General features: G+C 36.1%; 1 protein-coding gene across 1 annotated transcript in view; it reads left to right on the forward strand.

The window, feature by feature from the left end:
• Nucleotides 1-635: 635 nt before the first annotated feature.
• Nucleotides 636-25,439, forward strand: part of LOC126373303 (transmembrane protein 151B-like) — a 78,969-nt gene continuing 54,165 nt past the window's right edge. The window contains exon 1 of the mRNA XM_050019407.1: nucleotides 636-986. Coding sequence (XP_049875364.1) covers nucleotides 939-986 — 48 coding nt within the window. The 5' untranslated portion in view covers nucleotides 636-938. The remainder of the gene's footprint in view (nucleotides 987-25,439) is intronic.

Genomic DNA, 25,439 nt, shown 5'->3' on the forward strand with positions numbered 1-25,439 from the left:
GGGATATTTCTATAATGCTGTGCACCTGTCGCAAGTCGTAGCGTAGAGTTTGTCAAACAGTACCCAAGCGTCAAGTAATTCAACTCGCGGCTGTAGTTCCAAACTTAACGGATTAAGTCGCTGTATTCGACAAATTGAGGTAGAATTATTTATAGCCGCGTAGGTAGGTACCTACGTGAAGTAAGAATAAAGTTAAGTACCTACCTCACTTTATTGTCGAAGTTCAGTGTATATTAGCTGAAGTATTTTTGGAGTCTCAAAATCAAGTTTAATTGGGTTCATGAACTTAACAAGTTGAAATAAATATCATGATGAAGGTTACCAGAACACATTTAATTAAAATCACAAAAACTTACGGTCCTCTTAGCTCCACATAAAAGCGGATAAAGTCTTATCCTGAAAGTGCCCATAAAGCGTTTTTCATTCCTTATCCACCCGCGGAAAAATGCCTCCGGGGCTTAGAGGTGGAAAGGCACTCTAATTCGCTTCCCTTGTCGGATGATATTACTGTCTACAATGCATGCAAGCCCATAGTAAGCGAGGTGAAAACGTACGCGTTGCCATGGTTACTAGACGCTGCAGTGCTTTCGCTTCGGCCGCCCCACACCGCAGTAAGCCCCCAATCGTCACGCCGAGAGGGTCGTGCGCGTCACCCTCACTTCTCTCGTATTTTCAAATGTTTTCTCGAGCCAAAATTCAATTTTAAGTCATAATCCCGCGTTCTAAAACAAACCCCCAAGTTATACTCAGTGGCATTAAAACGTTCGGAAATCGATAGTGCCAAGGTCTCAGGTGTGCTACCTTCAAATATGAATCGCAAGGGCGCGACTTTTTCACGGCGAGTTTGGATGCAGTTGAAGTGTGTTTCAGTGATGCTCTGTGCATTGTGTTGAAGCCATGAAGGAATATTTAAATGGATTTTGGATTTTCAAGGAGACATGACGCAAGACCGAGCGAATATATTCTCTGATGACGACGAGGACTTGGTAAGTAGTGGTGGGTCCTCACCTGGTTATGTAACGGGGGGTCTTGGAGCTTCTTTTGGAGCGGTTCCAAGACTCGCCTCTCGCTGTGTTACATAAAGTCTATCTGCATTGCCCGGACACAACTCGGAAACTTTCGAATCGCTACCAGAATTAACCACTTTTATTACATTTAACAGTTTTCGTTGGAAACTACTCTGTAAAATTACATTCGCTGGAAATTTTACCGCTAAAAGTTGAGAGGTATTAGTTTATGTCGCGTTTTTTTTTAGTCTACTTCACAGAGCTCATTTTTTATTTTCAAGGTAAACTATAAAAATAAATTTATCTGTCTAGACGAAAAAAAATGTGTAATACAAAATATGATATCGTAAAAAAGCGTATTATGCGTAGATATACAATTTATTTATTATTTTTAAGTAAGTACTTCAATAAATGATGACAGTGATCAATAAGAACTAAAACTTAAAAATATTCTCATACATACCTTCATACTATTTTTCTTTACAAGGCCTCTATAAGGCGAGTGATACAACAGAAAGAGAACAGAAATTGGTACCTACTTCGATCCGTTGATGTATATTGATATTCTATAGCTTCGATCTGACATGAAAATACGGCCCTTGAAAGTGACAACATCCACATCATACACAGTACAATAATTACAATTAACTGACATTCCTAAAATAGTGGTATGTAGGTACAATAGTTTCGATCTCTCAGTATATGAAGCAATTTTCTTCGCCCTCGGTATACCAGCTCTCTGCGAGGTAGAGTTCGTATTTCAAAACTGTTCTATAAATAGGTTTTGTATTCGTTAAATGAATCCTAATCATTTTAAGTTACTCTTTATATAGGTACCTAGTTTAGTATTTACGTATATTATAGTTTATTTTAATTTGTGGTAAATATTATTGACAAGCATTATTATACCAATTTCTTATCGTTATGATGCTGTGTGTTTAAAAAAATAAAGTATTGAAATTCGATGTACCTATGTGTACCTTAAATTAAAAAAAATGTTTGTAGCTTTCGTTTAGTTTCTGCAAGAATACATGGGGTACCACTTGCCCTATTATGCCTGTATAAGTATACTAAAACTATATAAGTACTTAAATACACAACGACGTTGCGTGTGTAGCAACCTTTATAATTAGAATGAAGTTTTAAAAATAAAAAAGGTAATTTTATCAAGTGCATATATTATGTAATGTAAAAATAGAGAGTTTCGTGCTATAAGTACTAGAATGTACAGTCAGAGTATTATATTTAAGCTCAATAGTAACCCTGACACCAGGGTTGATGAGGTTGGTAATCCACCACACAACCCATACGATAGTGGTAGTAGTATTATATATAATACCAACCAATAACCAACCAATATATATATGGTGGTGGATTACCAACCTCATCAACCCTGGTGTCAGGGTTACTATTGAGCTTAAATATAATACTCTGACTGTACATTCTAGTACTTATAGCACGAAACTCTCTATTTTTACATTACATAATATATGCACTTGATAAAATTACCTTTTTTATTTTTAAAACTTCATTCTAATTATAAAGGTTGCTACACACGCAACGTCGTTGTGTTGATCCTATTACACGTTATAACTTGTTTCGCAACTATTTTTCACCTATTACTACGTAGTAGGTTATAAATAAAAACTATTTACTTATTTCAGACGTAGTTGTATGATGTCGCGTGCAGCAAAACGAGCTAGATGCAAGAATTTATATCACGGTTTATGCGCCGACCTTTCTTTTTTTCCCCTGTTGTGTGCAGTTTTAATATGAAAAGCCTTCTTTAGTTTTTATAACCCGCTTTCAAGGTTTTCATAAGACGACGATGCACTTCAGAGTTCGAAAAATACCTTGATATATCTATTATTTATCATACCCACATGAATATGGTCTGCAAATAGCGTAGCTATATTATAATTTATAATAAAAAAGGACGTAAAGGATCACTCGGTAATTGAATAACGTGATGTTTACACAGCAAGCAACTACCTACCATCATCTAATGTCATCCCCTAGCATTATTCATTGACCTGAAGAGTTGACAGCTCCGGCTTTTACAGAAGCGACTGCCTGTCTGTCCTTTGAAACCGCGAAGGGAAACCCAGCCCAATACAGGAATCAGAATCAGAATCATTTATTCAACGTAATTATCATGGATAAACTTGTTGAAGGTCAATGTAACATTTGAATTTACGTCATTTCGCAAGGTGTTATGGCTGAGGAGAAGAAATGACAAGAAACTGCAACAGCAACACATCTTTTAAATCAATGAGGGTACATTACAAGTTATTTAATAACTAGAGGAACACATTTAATACCAGACATGTTTATCATTTAGGTAATCATTAATCTTATAATAAGCTTTTTTACATAAAGTAAGCTTCACGTGAGCTTTAAATTTATTCTCTGACAAATTTAAAATATTATCTGGTATTTTATTGTAAAAACGTTTAGGGAAAACAGGTTAGGCCACATACCTCCGAAAATGCATTTCTCGGGAATGTGGATTTCTTCATGATGAGCACATGATAATCATTTATGAACCAAACATGAATTCGAAAACGAATTGGACAATCATTGGTTTAGGCCTGTGCTGGATTCGAATCTGCGACTTCAAAGTGAGAGGCAAGCGTTCTACCACCATCGTCTGATGTAATCGACATTAAAAAGTTCCATTAAATAAAGTCTTCTTTTTCTTTTTTCATGCAAGGTTATTGGCTTACTCGTTTCTTTAAGCTTTGTAAGACCTAAACACAGTTTACTGAGATAGCATTTTCTTTTTAAAGTCCGAGACTCCGTTATCTTCACTACATGCTCTTGTTCAACATTTTGCAATAAGATTATGTGACTGAGAAAACTGTGATAGCTTTCGTTACTTGTGAACATAAGAGCATTTTCTGTACGTAAACTTGATAAGTTTTTCATCGATACCATCCCAACAACAACAAGAACTAAGAAAAAGTTTACTTTGTACATACATACAATTATTCCTACATAATGTTGGTATTTGTTTTATATGAAAAATACCCCATGCTAATAAAATCTACCTGACGAATTGTATAATCAATATTTCATCGCCTAGAAAACTATAAAGTTAGACAGTAGACCTTTTATTACGTGGTTGGGGTTTTAAAAAGCGTGAAAGTTCTAAATTTTGCTTCATTTCTTGCCATGCACGGAACAAAGTTTAATTAAAATTATTAATGCAAATAACCGATAAGCGATATTATGGCTAACTAGCAAGGAAGGCGGTTCATAAATCATGAAGCCTCAGTGATATTGCGAGCCTGTAATTACATTCTCTGTCGGCCCATTGTTGGCGTCGCGTTAGGTATGATAGCGTTCCAGCAGATTACGTGGAAATCTGTTCAGCGGTGAAGGAAAACCTCGTGAGCAAACCCACATACCCGAGAAATGCGTTCCGGAGATATGTCACCTAACCTGTGTTGGCTTGGATTTCCCTTCATGGGATTGGAAGGTCAGACTGGCAGTCGCTTCTGTAAAAAACCGGACCAGTCAAATCTTCAGGTTAGGTAAGCGGACCATAAGAAAACGGGATAACGCTAGGATGATGGGTGATCACATAAGAAGCTTACAACAATGTAAATAGAAAATTCGGTTTTTGAAGTGTTTGAAGTCTAAAACACTTCAAAAACCGAATTTATGCTGGACAAATAAAGGAAATCTTTGATAACGACCGTGGGGTCAGTATCGGGGAGAGGCCGGTATCGGAGGATTATACAAATCGCAATCACTATAAGTATATTCGACAACTGGTAACCTGGTTGACCTGAGGAGATTGAGGCTCGTCTTGTGATTTAAGTTGTGAGAAGCTTGAGTTGTCAGAACCTGCAGTAGTTTTAGACGGATGAAACGTCCGTATTGTAAAAGATGACGATTTAAAGTGTTACTATGTTACCTACTGAATAAAAATATTTTTGAATTTGAATTTGTTGAAACAGATATCTCAAACATCTACACACTATAGAAATCATCTGGAAAAGATGTATGACGTGTGATGATGATGAACCATCTATATCATAACATAAGTTCACGACCAATTGGAGTAGTCAGAATTACATTAATCGCACGATGAACTAAAAACCCACGCCTCACCGAGCTTTCTGTTTTCATTCCTAACATTCCCTTTGTTAATTAGCATAACGCAGGAATTGGGATTACGAGTCACCTTCTGTTTGCCATAGGGTTTGATAAGTAATTATTTATGAACTGTTTAACGGCCTTTCCAAGACCCCTTCATTAATCCCTACCCACATAACATTGCATATTCAGTGTTACTACAAAACAAACCACATGTTTTGTATAGGATTCTACGATGATAAAATAATATGATGAAACCCATACATATGATGAGTGTTGTAAGAGCGGTGTAAACGATTTTTTCAACTCGAGTAATTTTCGTCAATAGATTTCTATACAATGTATGATAGAACTGAGTAAATTCGCCAAATGGTGTCATAAATAATAATTTAACAAATACATCAAGTAAGTTTCCTTTATTTATAAGCATGAATTGGCAAAGTAAACGGAATGGTACTTTACTATTTTTAGGAAAAGTTACAAAATTATCATCTAAAATGCAAAACAATAGAACTTAAATAAAATAATTTTACAATCATGTTCAATATTTTATTTGAGTAAATTACTCCTCTAATTCACCAATGGGTATTTGTTAGCCAAATTCGTCTCTACGCTAAAAACCGACTTCGAGAAAAAACTAATTTTGAAATCTATTCCACTAAACTCGTGACATCACTAGTCATAAATTATAAAGGTGCTTTTCGCATAATAGCACTCATACGATGTAGATTGTAAAGGTACGTGATAGCAGTGCTATCATAGCACTCGTGTGAGAGCACATAATGCTCTGCGGGCATTGTTTGCAAATTCACCTATTAAGATATTCATGTGAGCCTCGTGTTGAGTACAGTCATAAACTGTAAGCAATAAATTTAATTGACTGCAATACTAAATTTTGTGTCCTATTCCGTAAAATAATTATAAAACATTGTAAAATATAGTAAAATCAAATAAAATAACAGCAAATACTTTATTGCACAAACAGGAAATACAAAATACAAAAGAAAAGGGAAATAGAAAGAGTACAAAAGGCATTATTGCTAAGTAGAAATCTTTTCCAAATAAGTAAACTGCAGTAATTTATTTATTTTTAAGATGGCGTTATAAAGAAATCATTTTACAAAAGGTTGGAGTTTACATTACAGCGTTTATGTTTTATAATATAAAGTAGATAATTATTTATCTTATTTGCATATAAATTATAAAAGTGAAGTTACTGCCTGTTACATGTATATTAAATATTTTAACAAGAGGATTCAGGTAAGATTAATTACAGGTGCGTGGATTATGTTTCTGAATTATTAAGTTCCTATTATTTCGTTGGTGTACAAGTTCGAAAATTCGTAGTTGTAGACTCATGGTACAAGATGTGTAAACAGATTAGTAAAGCTAACATTTATTTTACTAAGTTTATGTAGTTACATAAACGTACTTAGTTAAGTACGTGTTTGTTTAACAAGAACTCATACGTAGCTAATTATGTAAAGTTGCGAAAATGAGTTACTTTGAGCAATAGACTTTAGTGGTAAGAATATAGCCGCCATTATGCATAATAGAAAAATGTAAGGTGACAGGAACGTGTCACGGGTGAGATTACAAGTATTTTCTATTAAGTAACTTATAACAGTCAAGAAAAATACAAGGCAATAGACCCAGTGCGCGGAGGTCCCTGATGCTCTATGCTATAGACAGACGGCATATACTATTTCTTTCTATTTCTTCATTTTGGATAAGTCATTTTAATATTAATTAGTAAGTAGTAATCAGAATCATTCATTCAACGTAATTATCATGGATAAACTTGTTGAAGGTCAATGTAACATTTTTGAATTTACGTCATTTCACAAGGTGTTATGGCTGAGGAGAAGAAATGACAAGAAACTGCAACAGCAACACATCTTTTAAAAACCAATAAGGGTATACATTACAAGTTATTTAATAACTAGAGGAACACATTCAATACCAGACATTTTTATCATTTAGGGAGTCATTAATCTTATAATAAGCTTTTTTACATAAAGTAAGCTTCACATGAGCTTTAAAATTATTTTCTGACAAATTTAAAATATTATCTGGTATTTTATTGTACAATTGTGCCAGATAATATTTCATGTTTACATGACGTCGTCATTTAATTAACAAAACATCACATCTGTATCCCCAAAGGGGTAGGCAGAGGTGTCTAGTATGTACGTACAACCAGTCCTCGCCAGCTATGTAATTGAGTGAGGTTTATATGAGATACGGTGTATGAATTCACTTAAATATATAAATATCTTTAATCCTTTGATATCAGGAACAAAACTCAAACACATTTACGTATAAGTACTTAGTATTGCATTTCTCATTTCGTAAACAGCCTCAGCAAAGTTAAACGGCTTTTCACTGGGATTTTCCGGAAGCTCGTCATTGGTCGGTTCAACTTTGGACCGATCGAGGCTCGACACGTGAGCCTCGGGACATTAGCACGTATATGCAATGCAGATACCGAGCCTTTGCAAGATTTATGCCGGGAGGGAGAAATAACGACTTCTTTCTTACGCCTTCAGTGATGTGGGATAGGGAGTTTGAGGGACGTAGATTGTGAGGGTCGATTTAAAACGTTTAAATGGGAGATGCCAGGGAGATGATGCTGATCGTTTTAACTTGCTTTATTAATTTTATCGTCATTTATGTTTGTAGCAGAGTGCAAACTCTTCACATACTGGCCTCTCCTTTTTACCGCCTCTATCATTATAATTTCGAAACTCTCTTCCATTTCACAATTCATATGAGACATAAACATAGCTAGCAAACGGTGTCTAAATTATGCACCTCTGCCTATACCTTAGGGGATACAAACGTGATGTGTTGTTATGCTATTTACAGAAAGATAAAAACCTCAACTATAATGAATACTTGCCCGTATTCATTATAGTTTACTACAGCACTAGTGAGGAGCTCGGCGGCGCAGCGGTAAACGCGCTCGGTCTGCGATTGTTGAAGTTAAGCAACTTTCGCAAAGGCCGGTCATAGGATGGGTGACCACAAAAAAAAGTTTTCATCTCGAGCTCCTCCGTGCTTCGGAAGGCACGTTAAACCGTTGGTCCCGGCTGCATTACCAGTCGTTAATAACCATCAATCCGCCCTGGGCCCGCGTGATGGTTTAAGGCCTGATCTCCCTATCCATCCATAGGGAAGGCCCGTGCCCCAGCAGTGGGGACGTTAATGGGCTGATAATGATGATGATGACAGCACTAGTGAATACCTTAACCACTTGAAAAGATTCCTTCTGTCTTTTAAACTTCTATTTTGTTGTGCGTTCGGGTCTGTGATGTGAAACTCATAATGTAACTTACAAACTTGTACACTATCATAGTATGCAAATAAAGAATATTGAATACGTAAGTAAATCATAGGCTTAGGTAATAAAGCTTGTCGTTTATTAGCATCCTAATAAGTAATCAAAATGACAACACACGTGTTCCACAAAAGGATACCCAGGTGTGTTTCCCGTTCGTCGGATCGATCGACCGGTCAATCGGCCCGATGGGATTTCTTTTTCCCTTTTAACTGACGGGTGTTCGGTTAGTATGGTGAATAAGGAAGAATGTCTCGCTGCATCGATTGATCGGGTGAACGAGAAACACCCGGATAACTTTTGTGGTCGTGTCTCGTGACTCCAGAGGTACCTACATGGTACATAAAGACAAACTATAGACAAATGATAGAGGAACTTTCAGTACGTACAGTATCGCCTATTCCCCTGGTATGATAGATGGTATATTTGCGAGTCGATGGCGATCGATATTAAATTTTTGCTGACCAATAATTGGCCACGCTTACGGCATTGTCAGTGGTTTCGTGAAGTTCTTTAATAGTGCAGGTGTTAGGGCATTTAGGACAGCAAAAAAGGTAAGCCATAGTTTGTGGTGAAACTCCACACTCGCACTCATCGCAACCATCAACCAGGTATCCCCACCTGCAGAGATTATCTCTGCAGCGGCCAACCTGTGTCCGGAGCCTGTTCTCTGTTGTCCTGATCTTGTCTTAAAGCCATACTTAGTCTCAGTGTTACTACTATTTTATAGCCTTCTTGATGAAGACCATAGCGTTAGAAATCATCAGACATGCAGAGTGTAAAGGGCAGACCTGGTGTTATATTACATAATTGATCATTGATTTTAGGAATGATTCCGTGCAAATCGCTGCCGTAAACTTTAAGTACCGGCAATAACAGATTCAAATATAACGCCGCAGTAAAATGATCTCAGTGTAAGCTCGAAGACAATTTATAGGTAATTTCAACCGAGTGGGTTATTCCCAAGTTTGTTCCTTTATTGCCTTACCAGATTCTGTAGCCAGAAGATATTCCTTTCTGTCATAACAAATTATAAATATCAGTTCCCTGTATTGGCACAGATTAGTTAATAGTTACAACACAAGAAATGGGACAATTACAATTGGAAAACCAAAGAATATCCATAGCTTTATCGAAATAGCAAAAAATTACTTACACTGAAAAAAATATTTAGCAAAACTTTAGTTTTTGGGCACAAAACAGAGTGACTATATAAAAAGTTATATAAAGAGTGACTATATAAAGTCTAACATCAGTCTATATATAACGAATGGGTAGTTACAAATAATAAATTTTATTATACAAAACCATAAAGTTAAGTATGTACCTAATATAAAATATAGTGCGTAGTGTTTATGTGTGTGTGTGTGTGTGTGTGTTTATGAGTATTTGTGTTATGTAGTCACTCTGTTTTGTTAAATATTTTTTCTAGTGTACTTCCAAGAAACCTGCATAGTAAAAGTCACTGCTAGTTATTAGCAAAAGCAGCTTGTATGCGCGTCATCCTAAATCCTCACAATCCACCGCTAATCGGTATGTGACATGTTATTATAATATTAATCCATCGCATGTAATACCCTGCCTGTATGTATTTATAATTATGATTTTCTACTCGCACTCTGCTTAACCATTCGAATAAAGGCTGCTTTGTGTCAGTCATGTGACATATTTGATAGCGCGACAGCGAAATATTGAAAATCTAAATATTATGTTAACTGTAAACAACACGTGCGGCTAGCAAACAAACAACACCTGCACTTGTTTACGACACACGTGCAAGGTACGGTAGTGGGGACAACCCTTATAAGAAGGCGAGCCGCACGAGTTGTACCATTCTTGTGTCGAACTCCGTACAGAGAACATCCAATAAAAGTAATCCGTGACAGTGAGCCATTGTTTAACTGGCGCTATGCGTCCTCCACAAAGGTCACTGTTACCTTGGGATCAGAGTATAATATTCTTACTCTAACATATTAAATGTATGAAGAGGAGTTCTTGTGTTAAATGCACAAATTATGTTTCACTGGTATCTAATTTACCCGTTTTTCCAGAGGGGTGGGCCTTAATGACTTTTAAGATGAAAGAAAAAGCATTTAACGTAAACAGCCCCTTCCTCATCAAATGAAAGAAATTTTGAGTGACACGTATCAATAATACTGCACTAAATCGCTATCGCTAAACTTTTATGAATTTGTTTATTGACGTGACTTAGTGTAGGTTGGGCTCTCAACCGTAGGGCAACGAAACCAGTTTTTCCCGGTTCCAAAAGACCCGGGAATTTCTGTCCACAAAAAAACCGGTTCAAAAATATCAAGAACAGGTTTTTTCAGTTAAAACATAGTCGTTATATAGTCATCTGAGAACTTAGTTTGAATGTCAAGATTTCTTTTAGCAAATAGGGTTAATAAAATATCATCTGTAATTAATTAATTCTGTGATTGACATCATTATATTATCACAAACGTTAATTAAGCATCAAAGTACGGAACCTTGGTTTTAATAAGCCGCCTGTAGAGCCTAATACGGTTGTAGCAGATACAAAGATAATGAAACCATTAATGTGAAATACAGAAATAATGTTAATGAAAATAATATATTAAGATGGTTGAAGCCAAGATTTTTGTAGCGTTTATGAAATACTTGTGTTATTCACGTCATAACTTATGTTTAGTTCAGTCAAGTAATATACATATACATATTGTGAAACACGGGTACCGCTTTTTTGAAAAATCATGTTTGGATGTGATTTGTTTAACAAAATCTCAATCTACAGGTTGTGGGTTACATTTTGACCTGGATTGAAATGAAATAAAATTTATTTACACCATAAACAAAACAGTTACAGAACAAAAATATCAAACAAAACAAAAATAAAATTAAATAAATAAAACTAAAACGAATTATCAAAACTCAAAATAAAATAAATTATATACAATTAACAATTAAACTTAATCTTAATTAAAAAGCCCGCCTGGGCCTCTAATCGTACCTGGCGCAAATGTACCAATAATGCTGGCTGCGTCTCCGCGTTGTATAGCCAGCGATATGCGTTGCACCAGGTACGATTTTGAGCGGGGATCCGCACCACTATTCCTGAAGCGTCGCCCCAACTCGCGCACAAAGTTTCTGGCTTCAGCGCACCATACCCCACTCACCTCCACCGCGAAGGGAATGAAGAGCCCCTCAAGAGCCTTATACTTAGCCCGTTTTCATAAAGCGGCCCATTCAGCAGCAGAACCAGTCATCCGGATTGTTCGAAATCAATCGAGCTTTTAATCAATTGAGGTTTTTAGAAACCTAGTGACCATCGGTTGACCGAGAATTAAAAACTCTCGATATGTCATGGGAGTAAGCTACATAGCCTGAAAAGATCGCGGGGAGTGGGAATCTGTTATTTGAGCCCTACATATCAACAGGGGAAAAATGATAGAAGAATCGAGGTTTTGTTAGACAAAATCACATCGGAAAGGCACAATTACGTGGTTTTCAGTATAAGTTGACGACAAATTATCTAGTATTGGCTTCACTCATATAAACGAAATGACCCTAGGGTCCGTCAGGAGTACGCTACACGTCAGTCATAGTTATTGACACGTGCCAGTAGTCATTAAGCCTTCGTGGCCTTCGGGCGGGTTTAAATTGACAACTGGGTTGGGTACCAGAGCAGAAACCGCTGTGGAATGATACATAACCCTTGGCAAGTGACCAAGTTTAAACATAAATATTTCGAACTTGGAGGTGCTTCTCGTAATTGATATAAGATATTGCTGTTTTTCCTTTGAGTGGTGCCGATTCTGGCAGGCTCAAAATCTTAACTTAATTCGACAGTTCAAAATAATTCTATCCTCCTCTAACAATAACTGCAAGAGAAAGAGAGAGACATATTACAATTGGGTCGTGTACTAAGTTCAAGAGAAATTAAGGAATTGTATTTACTAAATAAAGACGAATCTATTTATTAATTTAGTCATGTATGACGTAATAATAAGTACGACATTTTACACGTTTTTCTATGACGTCAAAGTGTGCTTTTTCATACGAATTCCATAGTAATTTCGCGTTTTGACGTTTAGTAAAAAGTAACTGATTTGACTAGTTGGAAACTAGCCTATTGTCAAACTAAAAAAATAATTTGGTGTAGGTATACCACTTCAATGTTTGAAATAGTATTCAAGGAGAAGGAACATAAAAACTAAGCTTAACATTCCGTTAAATACTACTAACGTAAACGTCGTAAATGGAATCGTTTTCAATTTATTTTATTTGGAAATATCTTAATTTTTTTTTTAAATTCTGAGCACGAATGAGTGGTTCATCTGTGTAAGCCGCGAATATAGGTAGATTACTGAGATGGACGGACCAATTAGTTGAGCCAGACTAACGAACATTAATTGAAATGCCACTCGGGCCCAGCCGCTGTAACTCATATTTATTACAAAATTATTGCTACCCTTTGTCAAGATATAGCTGGCTTTTGGTGGTTATATTTAAATTTAGGCCTATTGACATTATTGTAGAGTTACAGATTTGTGTCGTAGATTAGCTTCATATTTTACGGAATTAATATTTTATTGTTAATGTAATGGTTACCCCATATCCAATTAGTTCCTAACACTACAAACTTAATTAATTTATTATTGTCGAGAGCTGATTAACCGCACAGTCGGTATGCCTTTGATATATTTACGTGTACATTCATAAGTGCTTTGCAATTATTCGATAATCATACTCGATGATAATTATACGAGGCATATGTGATATAAAGTGCATTTTTAATAAAATGTTTCCAATATAAATGTCAGAAGACTCAATTTGTAGCCTTCTCGCCATACTTGTTAGTTAAAATGGTCTTTAACATAATTTTCATTCGTAATAGTAATTACTACAGTACACTTACAAAATTAGCCAGCATTACACGCTATCTGCATTCTTGTATCTTAATGGAGCATTTTAATTCAGTAGAGAGGAAAATTCTCAGTTACAAAAATGCTAATCCTCAGTCGGCGGAGGCACCGAAACGACCGTAAAAGGCGGGGCTGTGCAGCTACTACGGATTTACAGGATATTTCTCGTATTTCTTTACCAACACCTGATGTAGTACGTCCTCTAATAATAATGGCCGCCTTAAGAACGTCCCTTTGTAACAAACGCAAAGTAAACCGTGTTCGTTTAATTACATTTCTCTCTGAAAATACCGTCCAAAGCAAAAAGAATCCCAGTCTTCATTACAAAATTCTACCGTCTTACGTTTCCAAACAATAAAAGGTTTTCTTTGATAGTATTTTTATGATATAAATAATTATCGCAAACGCAAAGCGAGCAAAAAAGTAAGAAGTTCAAAGGATTCCTTTTTAATTCAAGGGTGTCAAATGCCCATTTTATTTATCTTGTAGAAAAAACATCAAATACTTTTTCAGTTGGCGATATATTTTTTCGTTCGCAGAAAAATTGGTTAATCCGAATGAGAGACCTTGAACTGAAAGACGATGTGAATATATTATTAGCGTTTGATTAATGTCAAGAATTGTAACAGCAGAGGGATAGAATAAATTCGCGACAACGCTACCACCTCCGCGTCTGAAACTTTCAGAAAGTCGCCAAACTTACCTGTGAAGGCGAACTTCCGTCGAAGTCAATTTGAGAGCTTTATTAGCACGTTTAGAAAGGTAAGCAGCAGTTTCAAAAGAAATTACGCTTCTACGAAATCAAAGGAAAATCGACCGTTTCAATGATACACTTCATTTTACTCGCTTATTAATTTAAACCGCGCGAAAGCCTTTATGCTCTTGACACGATACATGCGCGGATATTGAAAGCTTTAACCACTCGATCAAGTATAATGAGTGCTGGGATATCTATAAAAGAGCCAGAAAAAAGGCAGTTATCAGCCCCTAGTTTTTCCTGAGAGAGTGATATTTCTCCGCTTCCCATCGTAACATTGTTAGAAAACTTCATGAATATTCTACGTTCGGAAGAATTTGACCAACACGAAATTTAGCGAGCTTCCTCACGACGCGATGCAACTTGTACGATATCAAAAAAGTGATGATTACAATATAGGGTAGTTAACAGCCTACAGCCTGAGGAGCTCGGTGGCGCAGCGGTAAACGCGCTCGGTCTGCGATTGTTGAAGTTAAGCAACTTTCGCAAAGGCCGGTCATAGGATGGGTGACCACAAAAAAAAGTTTTCATCTTGAGCTCCTCCGTGCTTCGGAAGGCACGTTAAGCCGTTGGTCCCGGCTGCATTAGCAGTCGTTAATAACCATCAATCCGCATTGGGCCCGCGTGATGGTTTAATGCCCGATCTCCCTATCCATCCATAGGGAAGGCCCGTGCCCCAGCAGTGGGGACGTTAATGGGCTGACACCCAGCCAACAGCCTACATAGCTTATACAAATTGACCAAAAATGTCTATGTTTATGTGAAATAATGAGTTGTGATGTCTGGATTTGAAAAACAGTGAACCTAATAATCAAAGTATATATAGTAGTGTGTGTAGGTATTCCGGAAAGTAAAACATTTGACTTTTTCGATGTCTACAAAACTAAAAACGGTGCGTCATCAAAAATGGTCCCTCTTTCAACATTTTAGTAACATGTGGCTAGCGACTTTACCCTAAAATTTTTTATTTATTTTATTTTATTTATTTATTTATTTACACAGACCAAAATATGAACCAACACATGAAAATCGCACATCCATGCATTACCCGATCGTAACGTGCGAATGGTCCTTCTAACATTCACGTTTAAGGAAAAGACGAGTATGCGACGACGCTCTATCTAGAAAGTTCTTTAGAAATTTTCAACCTTGACCTTTGTATAAACTGCTTTCATAGTCCATCTTTTATGACGCTCTGTCGGGGCTGAACCTCTCCCACGTTCATTTCATTTCCTTCTACAATAAATATTGAATAAGTAATGACAAATACATTTTTCTATAGTTCATAATGGTGGGAACATAACTTTTACACATGAATAAGTAGTAAGCGCAAAAGGGGGATATTATCTTTTATAAATAATTAGTTTTATGTTCTTTGTATTTTAAAATATAATGTTAAAAAATTTATGGTGATCAAATTTTTTATAAAAGATTTTTTTTTAGTAATATAATGATTTTTGGTTATAATATTAAGAAAGATCGTGGTGGCGACCCCCGCTCCGGATCATACCTGGTTCAGCACATCTCGCTGACCATCCAACGTGGCAACGCGGCCAGCGTGATGGGTACATTTGAGCCGGGTATGCTCCGAGGCGGGCTATTTGACTAATTTTAAATGTAATTAATATCTAGTTTTTAAGCAATGACATGTGTTTTTTGTAACACTTATTTATTTATGACAATAAAAGATATTTCATATTCCACGATCGTGTGGTACACCGGCTAGCTTCTCAATTGGGGACTCCTGTACCGGACTTATACCAATGAGTTATTAATTTATCTAAAGAGCAATTTTCACTAACACAGTTGGCTCGACCATTATAGTCGGCGATACGGCTCAGGTTGGTCTAACAGGACGCTCGGTGAGTGTGAGTGCTAAGTTCATCTTGCGACTTATGTACCTCTGACTACCCCAATTGGGATATAGTAGTAAGGTTATGTTATATGCTATAAAATTCTCCTCGTTCTGGCAAGGAGCGGGGAACAAACAGCCCTGGGTTTATTTATTCACTCCTGTCTATCGATCCGTCCGCTGCCCAGTAGCTCCACGAGTCACGAGTCACTTACTTATCATCCACAAGTACGTAATAATACTACACTTCTCATAAAACATTGAAACACCTCACCAGTTTATGTTTCGTAGCAATATATTAGGAATAAAAAAATAAGGTTTTTAGTTCTTAATATGAAGATTCCAAAGAGTCTTAATACCGAAAACACGGCAGAAACATGAATGTCCTCAAAAATAATTACAATTCTTTAATTTTATTATTTAATAATAATATCATCATCATCAATTTAAGAGCCACGCTCTTGTCGGTGTAGCATTTAATAATATACGTAATTAAAATTAATTATACGTGTTTTGTTGAACAAAAATTTGGATACTTTCAATCAACATTTACAAATTATTATTTAGTTAGTATTTAGAACAAGTTTTTATTTATTTTACTAAACAATATTATTGTGGGGCTTGTTTTCCTATTTTTAGTGTGCAGTGGGTTTTTGATTTTTATAATAATATTTTTGTTTATCTTTATTACTCCATAAGTGTAGAATGGTGGTTGCCAATCGCATTCCGTTCTGTAGTACACCGACCAATTTCTCAATCGGTAATGTTCTAGCTAGAGCCCTACCAGAATTCATTTCTTGGGCCTCCAACCAGTACTGAGACTGATGCTGCCCGGCAACAGGGGTGCGGTTTTGAACTAGAGGCGCATAATCGCTGCGTCACAAGATCATCATAGGACCTAACCTAAGTAGCATTTTATAGGTTAATCCTGTCGCTGTTTGGTTGCAGCTAACTATCATATCTCATGGCCGTTCTACTATAATAATTTAATTTATTGCCAAAAAAGTAGGTACAATTCTTTCCTTAAAATAGCTTAGTCTTAGACACAGATATAAATAGGTAGGTACCATAGCTGACTAAGTATACGAATAGTTGTATTACAGCCTATGATGCCTCTCTCCTGGATATTTATGTTACTTAAGCTAGCTAGTATACGTACTTATGTTACCAAAACAAAGAAATACAAAAGTTTTTAATGACTGGCTTAACAAAATAAAAAGACAAAAAGACAGAAAGAAAGAAAGAAAAAACTATCCGCCACCTGTAGACCCTGTAGGCGGCCTACAGCCTACACAGCCTTCAGCCTACTGTCACAAATGCCAACATTGGAAAATGTTTCCGAAAATGTATGCTAATAAAGAGTAAACAATGTATAAAACAATAATTGTTGAATATTGCACTTGTGTCAATGTGCACAAATATTGACGTGGGCAATATTATTCCTCATTTCATTACGTTAATGCTTACCTACTGCACTGGTAAAGTGGGCGTGGAGAGTGTCACGTTTGAATATGGCACACCCGGGATACTCCACAATTACAAAAATCTAGTTCTTATCTGTTACCGCCATACCGCGTAAGTGCGAACGAGAAAGACCCTTACCTACTACTTAACGACTTACGGCTATTTTACCGGTGAGAGCCTTCAGCGCTCCCCATTTGACCGGCCAAGTAGTTAATGTCATCTGCGGCAAACCTACGTCAAAAAAAGTCCATTTAAACTAAAGTACACCCGAGACATACTTCTTGCAAAAATCCTTGCGTAAGCTTCCTCGCGTAAGTGCGAACGAGACAGATAGTCCGCACGCTCTTACTCCTCAGCAACTTTCTGTCATTTGGACTAAAGTAAACCCCAGAGGGGGTGAGGTAAATCTAGTTCGGCACCCGATACGTATTGGTGCGGGGCGGAGATAAGACTATACCCGCAATATTATTCTTTATTCTATGACAATGGTCAAATAAACAAAATAAGCTTGAATTCGAATCGACTATTATGTAGAACGAATGCTGTATCAAAAGTGCCCTCTGATTAGGTACTTTTGGCACTGCCCATCCAATTAGGGATTACGGGCGTCGGCGTCGTTTATGTGTGTAGAACGAAATCCAAGCGCATTTCCATCCCACCACTATTGTCACAGGCGAATATTTAATTTAGCCCACCGACTGCGGTCTCCATTCGGCGCTGTCTGTTGAATTGGAACCGCACCTCCACTGCAGGTGGGTATAATTTCGTAATAATGTGCTTTAAACGGCAAATAATATTATTTTATTTCTATAGGGATGTCCTTAGAAAATGTTCAGTAAGATCTATTTTGAACCGGCGTGCGGGTATGAAACGATTGATGAATGTGGACGAAGCAAGAGAAGTGTGTCAGGATCGAAGCAAATGGAATTCCATAGTCTCTGCTTACCCCGATGGGAAATAGGCGTGAGTTTATGTATGTACTTAATACTATACTTATAAAAAGAGGAATATTAGTGATATTGGTATTTTCCTCATTACAGGTATAAATCTTATAAGTATGTCAAATATCTACTTGAATATCTATATCCAACAAATCCGACTGGCTGTCTCCGTTGCGAGTCCACTGGACTATCTTGTGGTTCTTCCCCTCGTCTGCAAAGAACGAACATTTCATTTATATCAAGTATAATTAAGTCATTTAAAATCATCTTCCTAGCGTTATCCTGTTTCCAGTTTTCAGACACCAACCTACAGTAAGCACTTAGATTGGTGGATGTACCTTCCTTGAAAAAGGTTACCTTGCCTGTGAGTTTATTTTAGAATTTAGTATAAACATAAACTCACGCCCTTAATCAATCGTTAGAATTAAGTAGATTAAATAATTGCCATTAATCTATCTAGTTAGTGGTGAGAAATCTATTTGAGTTATGTGAAAAAGAGCTCTCCTGTTACGTCTATTGAGTTCACGAACAAACGTCCGTAATATATTAACGTCTGTAGTAGTTTGACTGTAGCACTATTTCTTATTTTATATCATTTTCCGGCCCCTGGCTCCTATTGCTTTCGTCCTGTTTGCTCCCATTTGTAATTGTGTTTACGTACAAACTCGTTCTGAGATTGATTGTTATTGCATTTTCCTTGTTGGTGAAATAATTGTATTGGTTAAACCTGGTTAAACAAACGCAATATCGTCGTTGCCAATTTAAAAGCTCTTATGTATCGCCCTCACCAAATTTCTTTTTTGTCAGGATCGAATAGTATTTTGCTTCGAAACATTCAGTACAAACTCTTATTTTATTTTTATTTTATTTTGTTTGGGGAGCTTACAACTTAATTCACACAATGTACCACTTATATACGTAAATATCAATTATCTTTTAATATTTTTAACAGTTTAAAAAAAAAATCAGGCGGACTTTTTTTTAATTTCTGTAAAATTGACCCGATTGCACATAATAGATTTTAAATTGGCAGCGACGATATACGAGGGGAGGTCAAAAAGTTCGCGGAATGGAGGGGTTGGAGGGGGTTGGTTTGCTCGTACAGGTAGCCGCTAGTTGCACACCTCATTAACAGTATATGTACCAAGTTTGAAGCAAATCGGGTCATTAACGTTTGAACTATCGACCAACAAACAAGTGAATCGGGAAGAACTCAGCGAATATGGAGAAAATTGAACACCGCGCCGCCATTAAGTTCCTCACCAAGCAAGGAAAATCCGCTCAGACGATTTTTCAAGAGCTGTTAGCAGTTTACGCGGACTCTGCCCCTGGTAAAACCATGGTTTACAAGTGGCATAGTCTTTTCAAGCAAGGAAGAGAGTCGATTGAAGATGACCCCCGCTCCGGACGGCCCATTGAGGAGAGAGCAAAACCGAAACGCAAGTGGTATAGACTTCCAATTTGATAATTGGGTAGTTTCCTAGTTTAAAGATAAATTATGATATTCTGATTACTAAATAAAGACATACCTGGAGGCGACTAAAACGTTTTATTTATTTATTTAACTTATTTCTGAATTTTAACAAAGAAAAATTTAAAAATAAGTGCGACATTTTGTCACGTTTTTCTATGACGTCACAGGTTTGCTTTTCATACAAATTCCATAGCAATTTCGTGTTTTGACGTTTAGTAAAAAGTAACTGATATGACTAGTTGAAAATTACCCTTACTTTTGAATCATTCAAGCTAGACTTATTCAATGTGTGCAAAAATACTCCAGCCCTGCAAAGCCTTAGCTAACTGAAGTCAAAGCTAACAAATTGCCAAAAAGATATTTTGTATCAATTACTACGGCTGAAAATTAACTTTGAGCATCAATTTTCGAGTGATTTAAAAACGAGTTTTCAAAACAATGAGAAAGTTAATTTACCTAAGCGGAGGAAAGCTGCATTTTACCTTTGCAGCCCGCAGTGAGTCACTACATAAAGTGGAAAAAATAAAATGATAGGAGTCGTTAAATTTCATACTGTTATAAACAGAATTTGAAATGTTGTTCTCCGCTACAGCGGTATACAATTTCAAAGTGGCAACAAGAATAGGATGTTTATTTTTTCAACAGACGTGTCACATAGAGATTACCGTGACATCGAATGTAGATAAGCAAGTGACACTCGCATTATTCCGTCAGCGACTCGAGCTGTCTCGACACGGTTTACGAAATATGGAGATGAAGGTATTATCCTCTCTTGCAATTTCTTTTGCGTATTTTGTCGGGTATTTGGATTTGGAAGTGTCACATTACTCGATTGATTTATTTGTCTGAAGTTAAGCACGCCATTCTAAGCTAAACAATAAATCAAAATGTAATATATTTAAGTCTTATTTAAAACTTTTTAAAATGAGAATTTCAAAATCACCCCGATTTACCTAATTTATCTCAGCATCGGAAACTGTAGAAGGCCTATAATAAATAAGCGGGTGTAGGTAAACTCTGGTTCTAAATACAAATTAAATAGGCGCTTACAAGATTTCGTTTCTGTTTTATTAATTTCATCGCTGCCGTGGAATTGCGTAACGGGGATTTTATTTGTATACAAATAAGTAATTAAAGTGATTAAAAGGACCACATTTTATAAATCCCTTTTCATTACTCGCATAAAACGAAAGGGTTGTCCTATATAAAAGACACGTTAACCTTCAGTCAGGCAGGCTTAATATAAAAAGTAAAAAAAAATACAAACCGTTTCAAGTAAAATAATTTATAACTCGTCCAGTAAGGGCGCTTATGGACAATCGACAATTCGTCCCTGACAAAGCATAAGGGCGTATCTCAGTTTTCCTAACTTTTCAGGAGAGCGTAAAAACTGTTTTTTTCTCCGAGTTCCTCAGGTTTTCAGTTCATAAAATCTAAAGTGATATAGATACAGCCATGAAATTTATAAGGTGGATAAAGGTTGAATTAAGGCATAGATTTGTGTCGATCCTTTCGATTTGTGTCGACCCAATGTTGTGTCGATCTTTTCTATGACAATAAACAATTATTATTTTTTTTTTTTTTTTTATTTATAGTTCTTACACTTCCGGAAAATGCATGGTTTCCTGAAAAAAAGGCCTGAAAGTCACTGACGCCCCTTTGTGGCGCCTCTCTTAATAGGTATGGAGAGTTGAATATGGGTGCAAGTAGAAAGTGTTACTAATTATCCTATATTTTAAATAAAACAAATTCATTACGAACGGCAAATTATTTATGTTTGATGTCAAAAACACAATTTGTCATCATTTAAAAACACTTCAAAAATACGGAACGTAGGAACATAAGAAGTTAAAATGTGCGTGTGTGTGCGTTGTTTGTTTGTATATAAAAGCGATTGCGTGTGTGTGTGTTTAAATGTACTTTCATGTGTAATATTTTATATCGTGTACAAAAAAAAAACAATAAAGATCTAAGATCTGTGCAATTAAGAAACAAAATATTCTTAAAACTAAAGAGATCAAAATTTCAGACAGACCTTAGGCTACAATACATTATCTTATGTTATAAGAAGATATGATATGTTATACTATTACTTATATATAAATTCCAGGACTGACCATTGAACTTGGCACCCATTTAGATCTCACTTCTTTTGTCGTTGAAGTCAACAACCAAGGCATTTATCATAATATTGAACTTGGCTCTCATATCACATTTATGTTTTTGAAAAAAAAAGAAAATTGCCAGTTTTTTTATGTATTATTCATCTAATTCTTTGTATTCATCTAATTACCTATCTGCATACCAAATTTTAACTCTCTTGGTCATCTGGAACTGGGTTAGAGTTCAGTCAGTCAATGATAAAAATGAGTATTTTTGGACATTAATATCTAAATAACCGTTTGAGATAAGCTTATGAAATTTAGTACACATATGTACCTCGCAAGTCTCAATATATGAGCCAAATTTGATACGTTTATGTGAAAAAGTTTGTGATTTATGAGGATGCCAAAAGTGGCTCCATATGGTTCGTGTAATATTACACACGGTGTGGCTCGCCAGTTCTGTTTCTTGAACTTGGCTTGACACGCTACCGTGTGTCTAGATAGAGCATCGATGATACGAGCTGAATACTTAATTCATTCAATCTGTGACTTCACATGATTGCGGTACATATACATCGTTTCCGTAGCCTATGTTGTGCATTTTTTTGGATTCATGCGTTGTACATTGTAGATCGTTTTCTTCGAAATGCACTTTGCAGAGAAGAACGGAGCATCGAAAACATTAGCTCCTGTTCTGAACAACTTCTTTACAATGTCCTACTTCACATGATTGGTCGTTGTTCATTACAATCTAGAGCAGATATATATATTTTGGTGATTTATGAGACGTCATATACTCAGGCATGTAGTCAGGATCATTTAGGTCACTGAGGTCTCCAAACAATTAAGGCGTAAAACTATTAGAGGGGCAGAAAGTTTCAGCATCTTCGTAATCATGATCTATAATCTTACATACCCACTGGCTGAGCTGAATTCATATTTTCATGAATTTTTAACAAGTTTTGAATAATTATTATCAGGAAAACTCTCGTTTTCATCTTTGTTTGTTCCAAGACTTGATTCGAATAAAATGTTTTTTTCTGTTGTGATATCTAAGACTGGTTGTATGGTATTGGAAAAATTTGGGTTGTCTGTACGAAGCATTGCTGTCTTTTTCTATAGATTCAAGCTTGCTTAAATCACGTAAATCTTCATCGTCGAAATTAGTTAAGCTGGAAGTAATAAAACTGGCAATTGCCATCATACTGTCTGAGGTTTCTACTTCAGCTGTCGACAGTGCAATGGATGAAACAGAAAGATGGTTTATGTTGTCATAATCGTTTCATTATCTTCTTTATTAGAAGTCAAAGGATTACCTGAATTTTTACAACTTACCTGTGAGTTGGACATTCAATGGAAAATTTTACTTGGAGGCACTTATAAATCTATATATTTTGTTAATAACACCGGAAGATATTTACTTCATGCGGGCGCAAGTAAACAAATAAACGATAATGAAGTCACTGAGTAAGGGCGTATCTCAAGTTGAAGAAGTACGACATAATGGCGTATTTCAATTACGTCCTTTTGCATTGCTCTTTTTTTTCGTGATTTGAGATAAGCCCTTCCCTTAAATTCTTAAATACTGTGATTAGAGCTACACCCTTTTGCGACGTTGTAGATCTCGTTTAGACGATCAAAATTGTATAAATAACTCATTTTTGCAAAAAACTGAGATACGCCCTTATGCGGTGTCAGGGACGAATTGTGTCGACGACACAATTGGGTCGTGTACTAAAGGTTCAAGATACATTACGAAATTCTGATTACTAAGTAAAGACAGATCTAAACAAATAAATATATATAGTAGGTAGTTATGCTTCAATTGCTCTAAATAAATAGGTATTATAGGTTATTAATTTAAGTGTAAAGTTCCTAAAGAGTAGATTTAAGATATGTTAGTTATAGATTCCTTTTTTATTGTTATTATTTTCAAGTAATCGGCAACTAGTTGCCCCTATTGTATGCTGTGCCCTAGCAGGGCGTCACATGTACGCATATTTATTACAACACCTTGTATAACTTGTGACTTGCAATAAACTTCTATTCTATTCTATTCTAAAACTAACGAAAATCGAAAAAAGAGCAAAAAAAAGGTAATAACAAGTACGACATTTTATCACGTTTTTTTCTATGACGTCACAGTGTGCTTTTTCATACAAATTCCATAGTAATTTCGCGTTTTGACGTTTAGTAAAAAGTAACTGATAGTTGGAAACTAGTCTTTTGTCGCTAGTCTGTAAGCGCACTAAGACGATAGTAATCATCGTTTCCACATTTCCAAAATGCGGTGAAGTCACTGTCTAAACCAACTCGCAAATTGAATTGTGTTCACGTGGGCTCTGTTTCGTTGGGATTTTGGGTAAGTACCTATACGAAAAGTGTTATTTATGCATCGTATTCCTATTACACATCACTTTCATATAGACTTTGTGAGTACTCCTATCTAAAAAATATACCTCGTCACGTAGCACGCACTTGATTAGCATCTAAATTGGGTTGGTCATCAAACAACGTCATATACGTATGTATATACGTAATGTTATAAAGATATCATATTTATTCATGTTATTTATGTATACAACACATATTGTTTTGATATTTTTTCCTATTTGTAGGTACTGTAAATGAAATTGATGAATGTGTATGACTAGTAACATTTCCTACTTCTTAAATAAAACGGTGATGTATACTCTAGTTTATTTGCTGGTATATAAAGATGATATTATGGTAGATACGTATAGTTCCGTCCGTTTGTTATATCGCGTTGTGTATAACAAACGAAAATGACGTAAGTGGCAGGTTGCTACTAAATACCTTAGTGATCCCTTTCGTTCAAACCTGAGGATTTGACAGGTCCGGTTTTTTTGCAAGACCTTACAACCCGCGAAGGGAAATCCAGCCCTATACAGGTTAGGTCACATACCTCCGAAACGCATTTATCGGGAGTGTGTTATGCTCTTTATTGGAAATCATCCATTTAGAAAAAACATACATAATTACTCACATCCGTTACCCATAAAAGTGTAAGCAGAGCTATAACCAATCAGAAGACATCTTGCCCTTATGATACGATGTCCTAAGATGATATTTATTATGGATCGTATTGTCTTTTATGTCGCAGTCGAGCATATAAGCATAGATTAAGAAATAATACTACGTATAGAACGGCAACTCTCCCCACCTAGAGAGCTAGGCTTGAGGTTAGCCACTTTCGGTCTTACTTTAGTCTTCAATCTTATATAGCGTCAGACGTCACACACTCAGATGCGCGTGTACGATAACGTCAATGTGTACTAAAGTGAAGTGTCCGGGGTGTGACGCAAATCTCAAACGTTTAAGAAATACTTTCTTAAAAGTTCAGAGGGAAAGAATTCCTTTATTGCATTCCAGCCCATTGATCTAATTACCTATCACCATCTGTTCTTACTCCACTTCACTTCTGTACTCCACTGCACTGCGAATGCGCCATAGTCCGCTTACATTGCGTA

Source organism: Pectinophora gossypiella, chromosome 15, assembly GCF_024362695.1.
Source record: "Pectinophora gossypiella chromosome 15, ilPecGoss1.1, whole genome shotgun sequence".
Classification (NCBI taxonomy): Eukaryota; Metazoa; Arthropoda; class Insecta; order Lepidoptera; family Gelechiidae; genus Pectinophora; species Pectinophora gossypiella.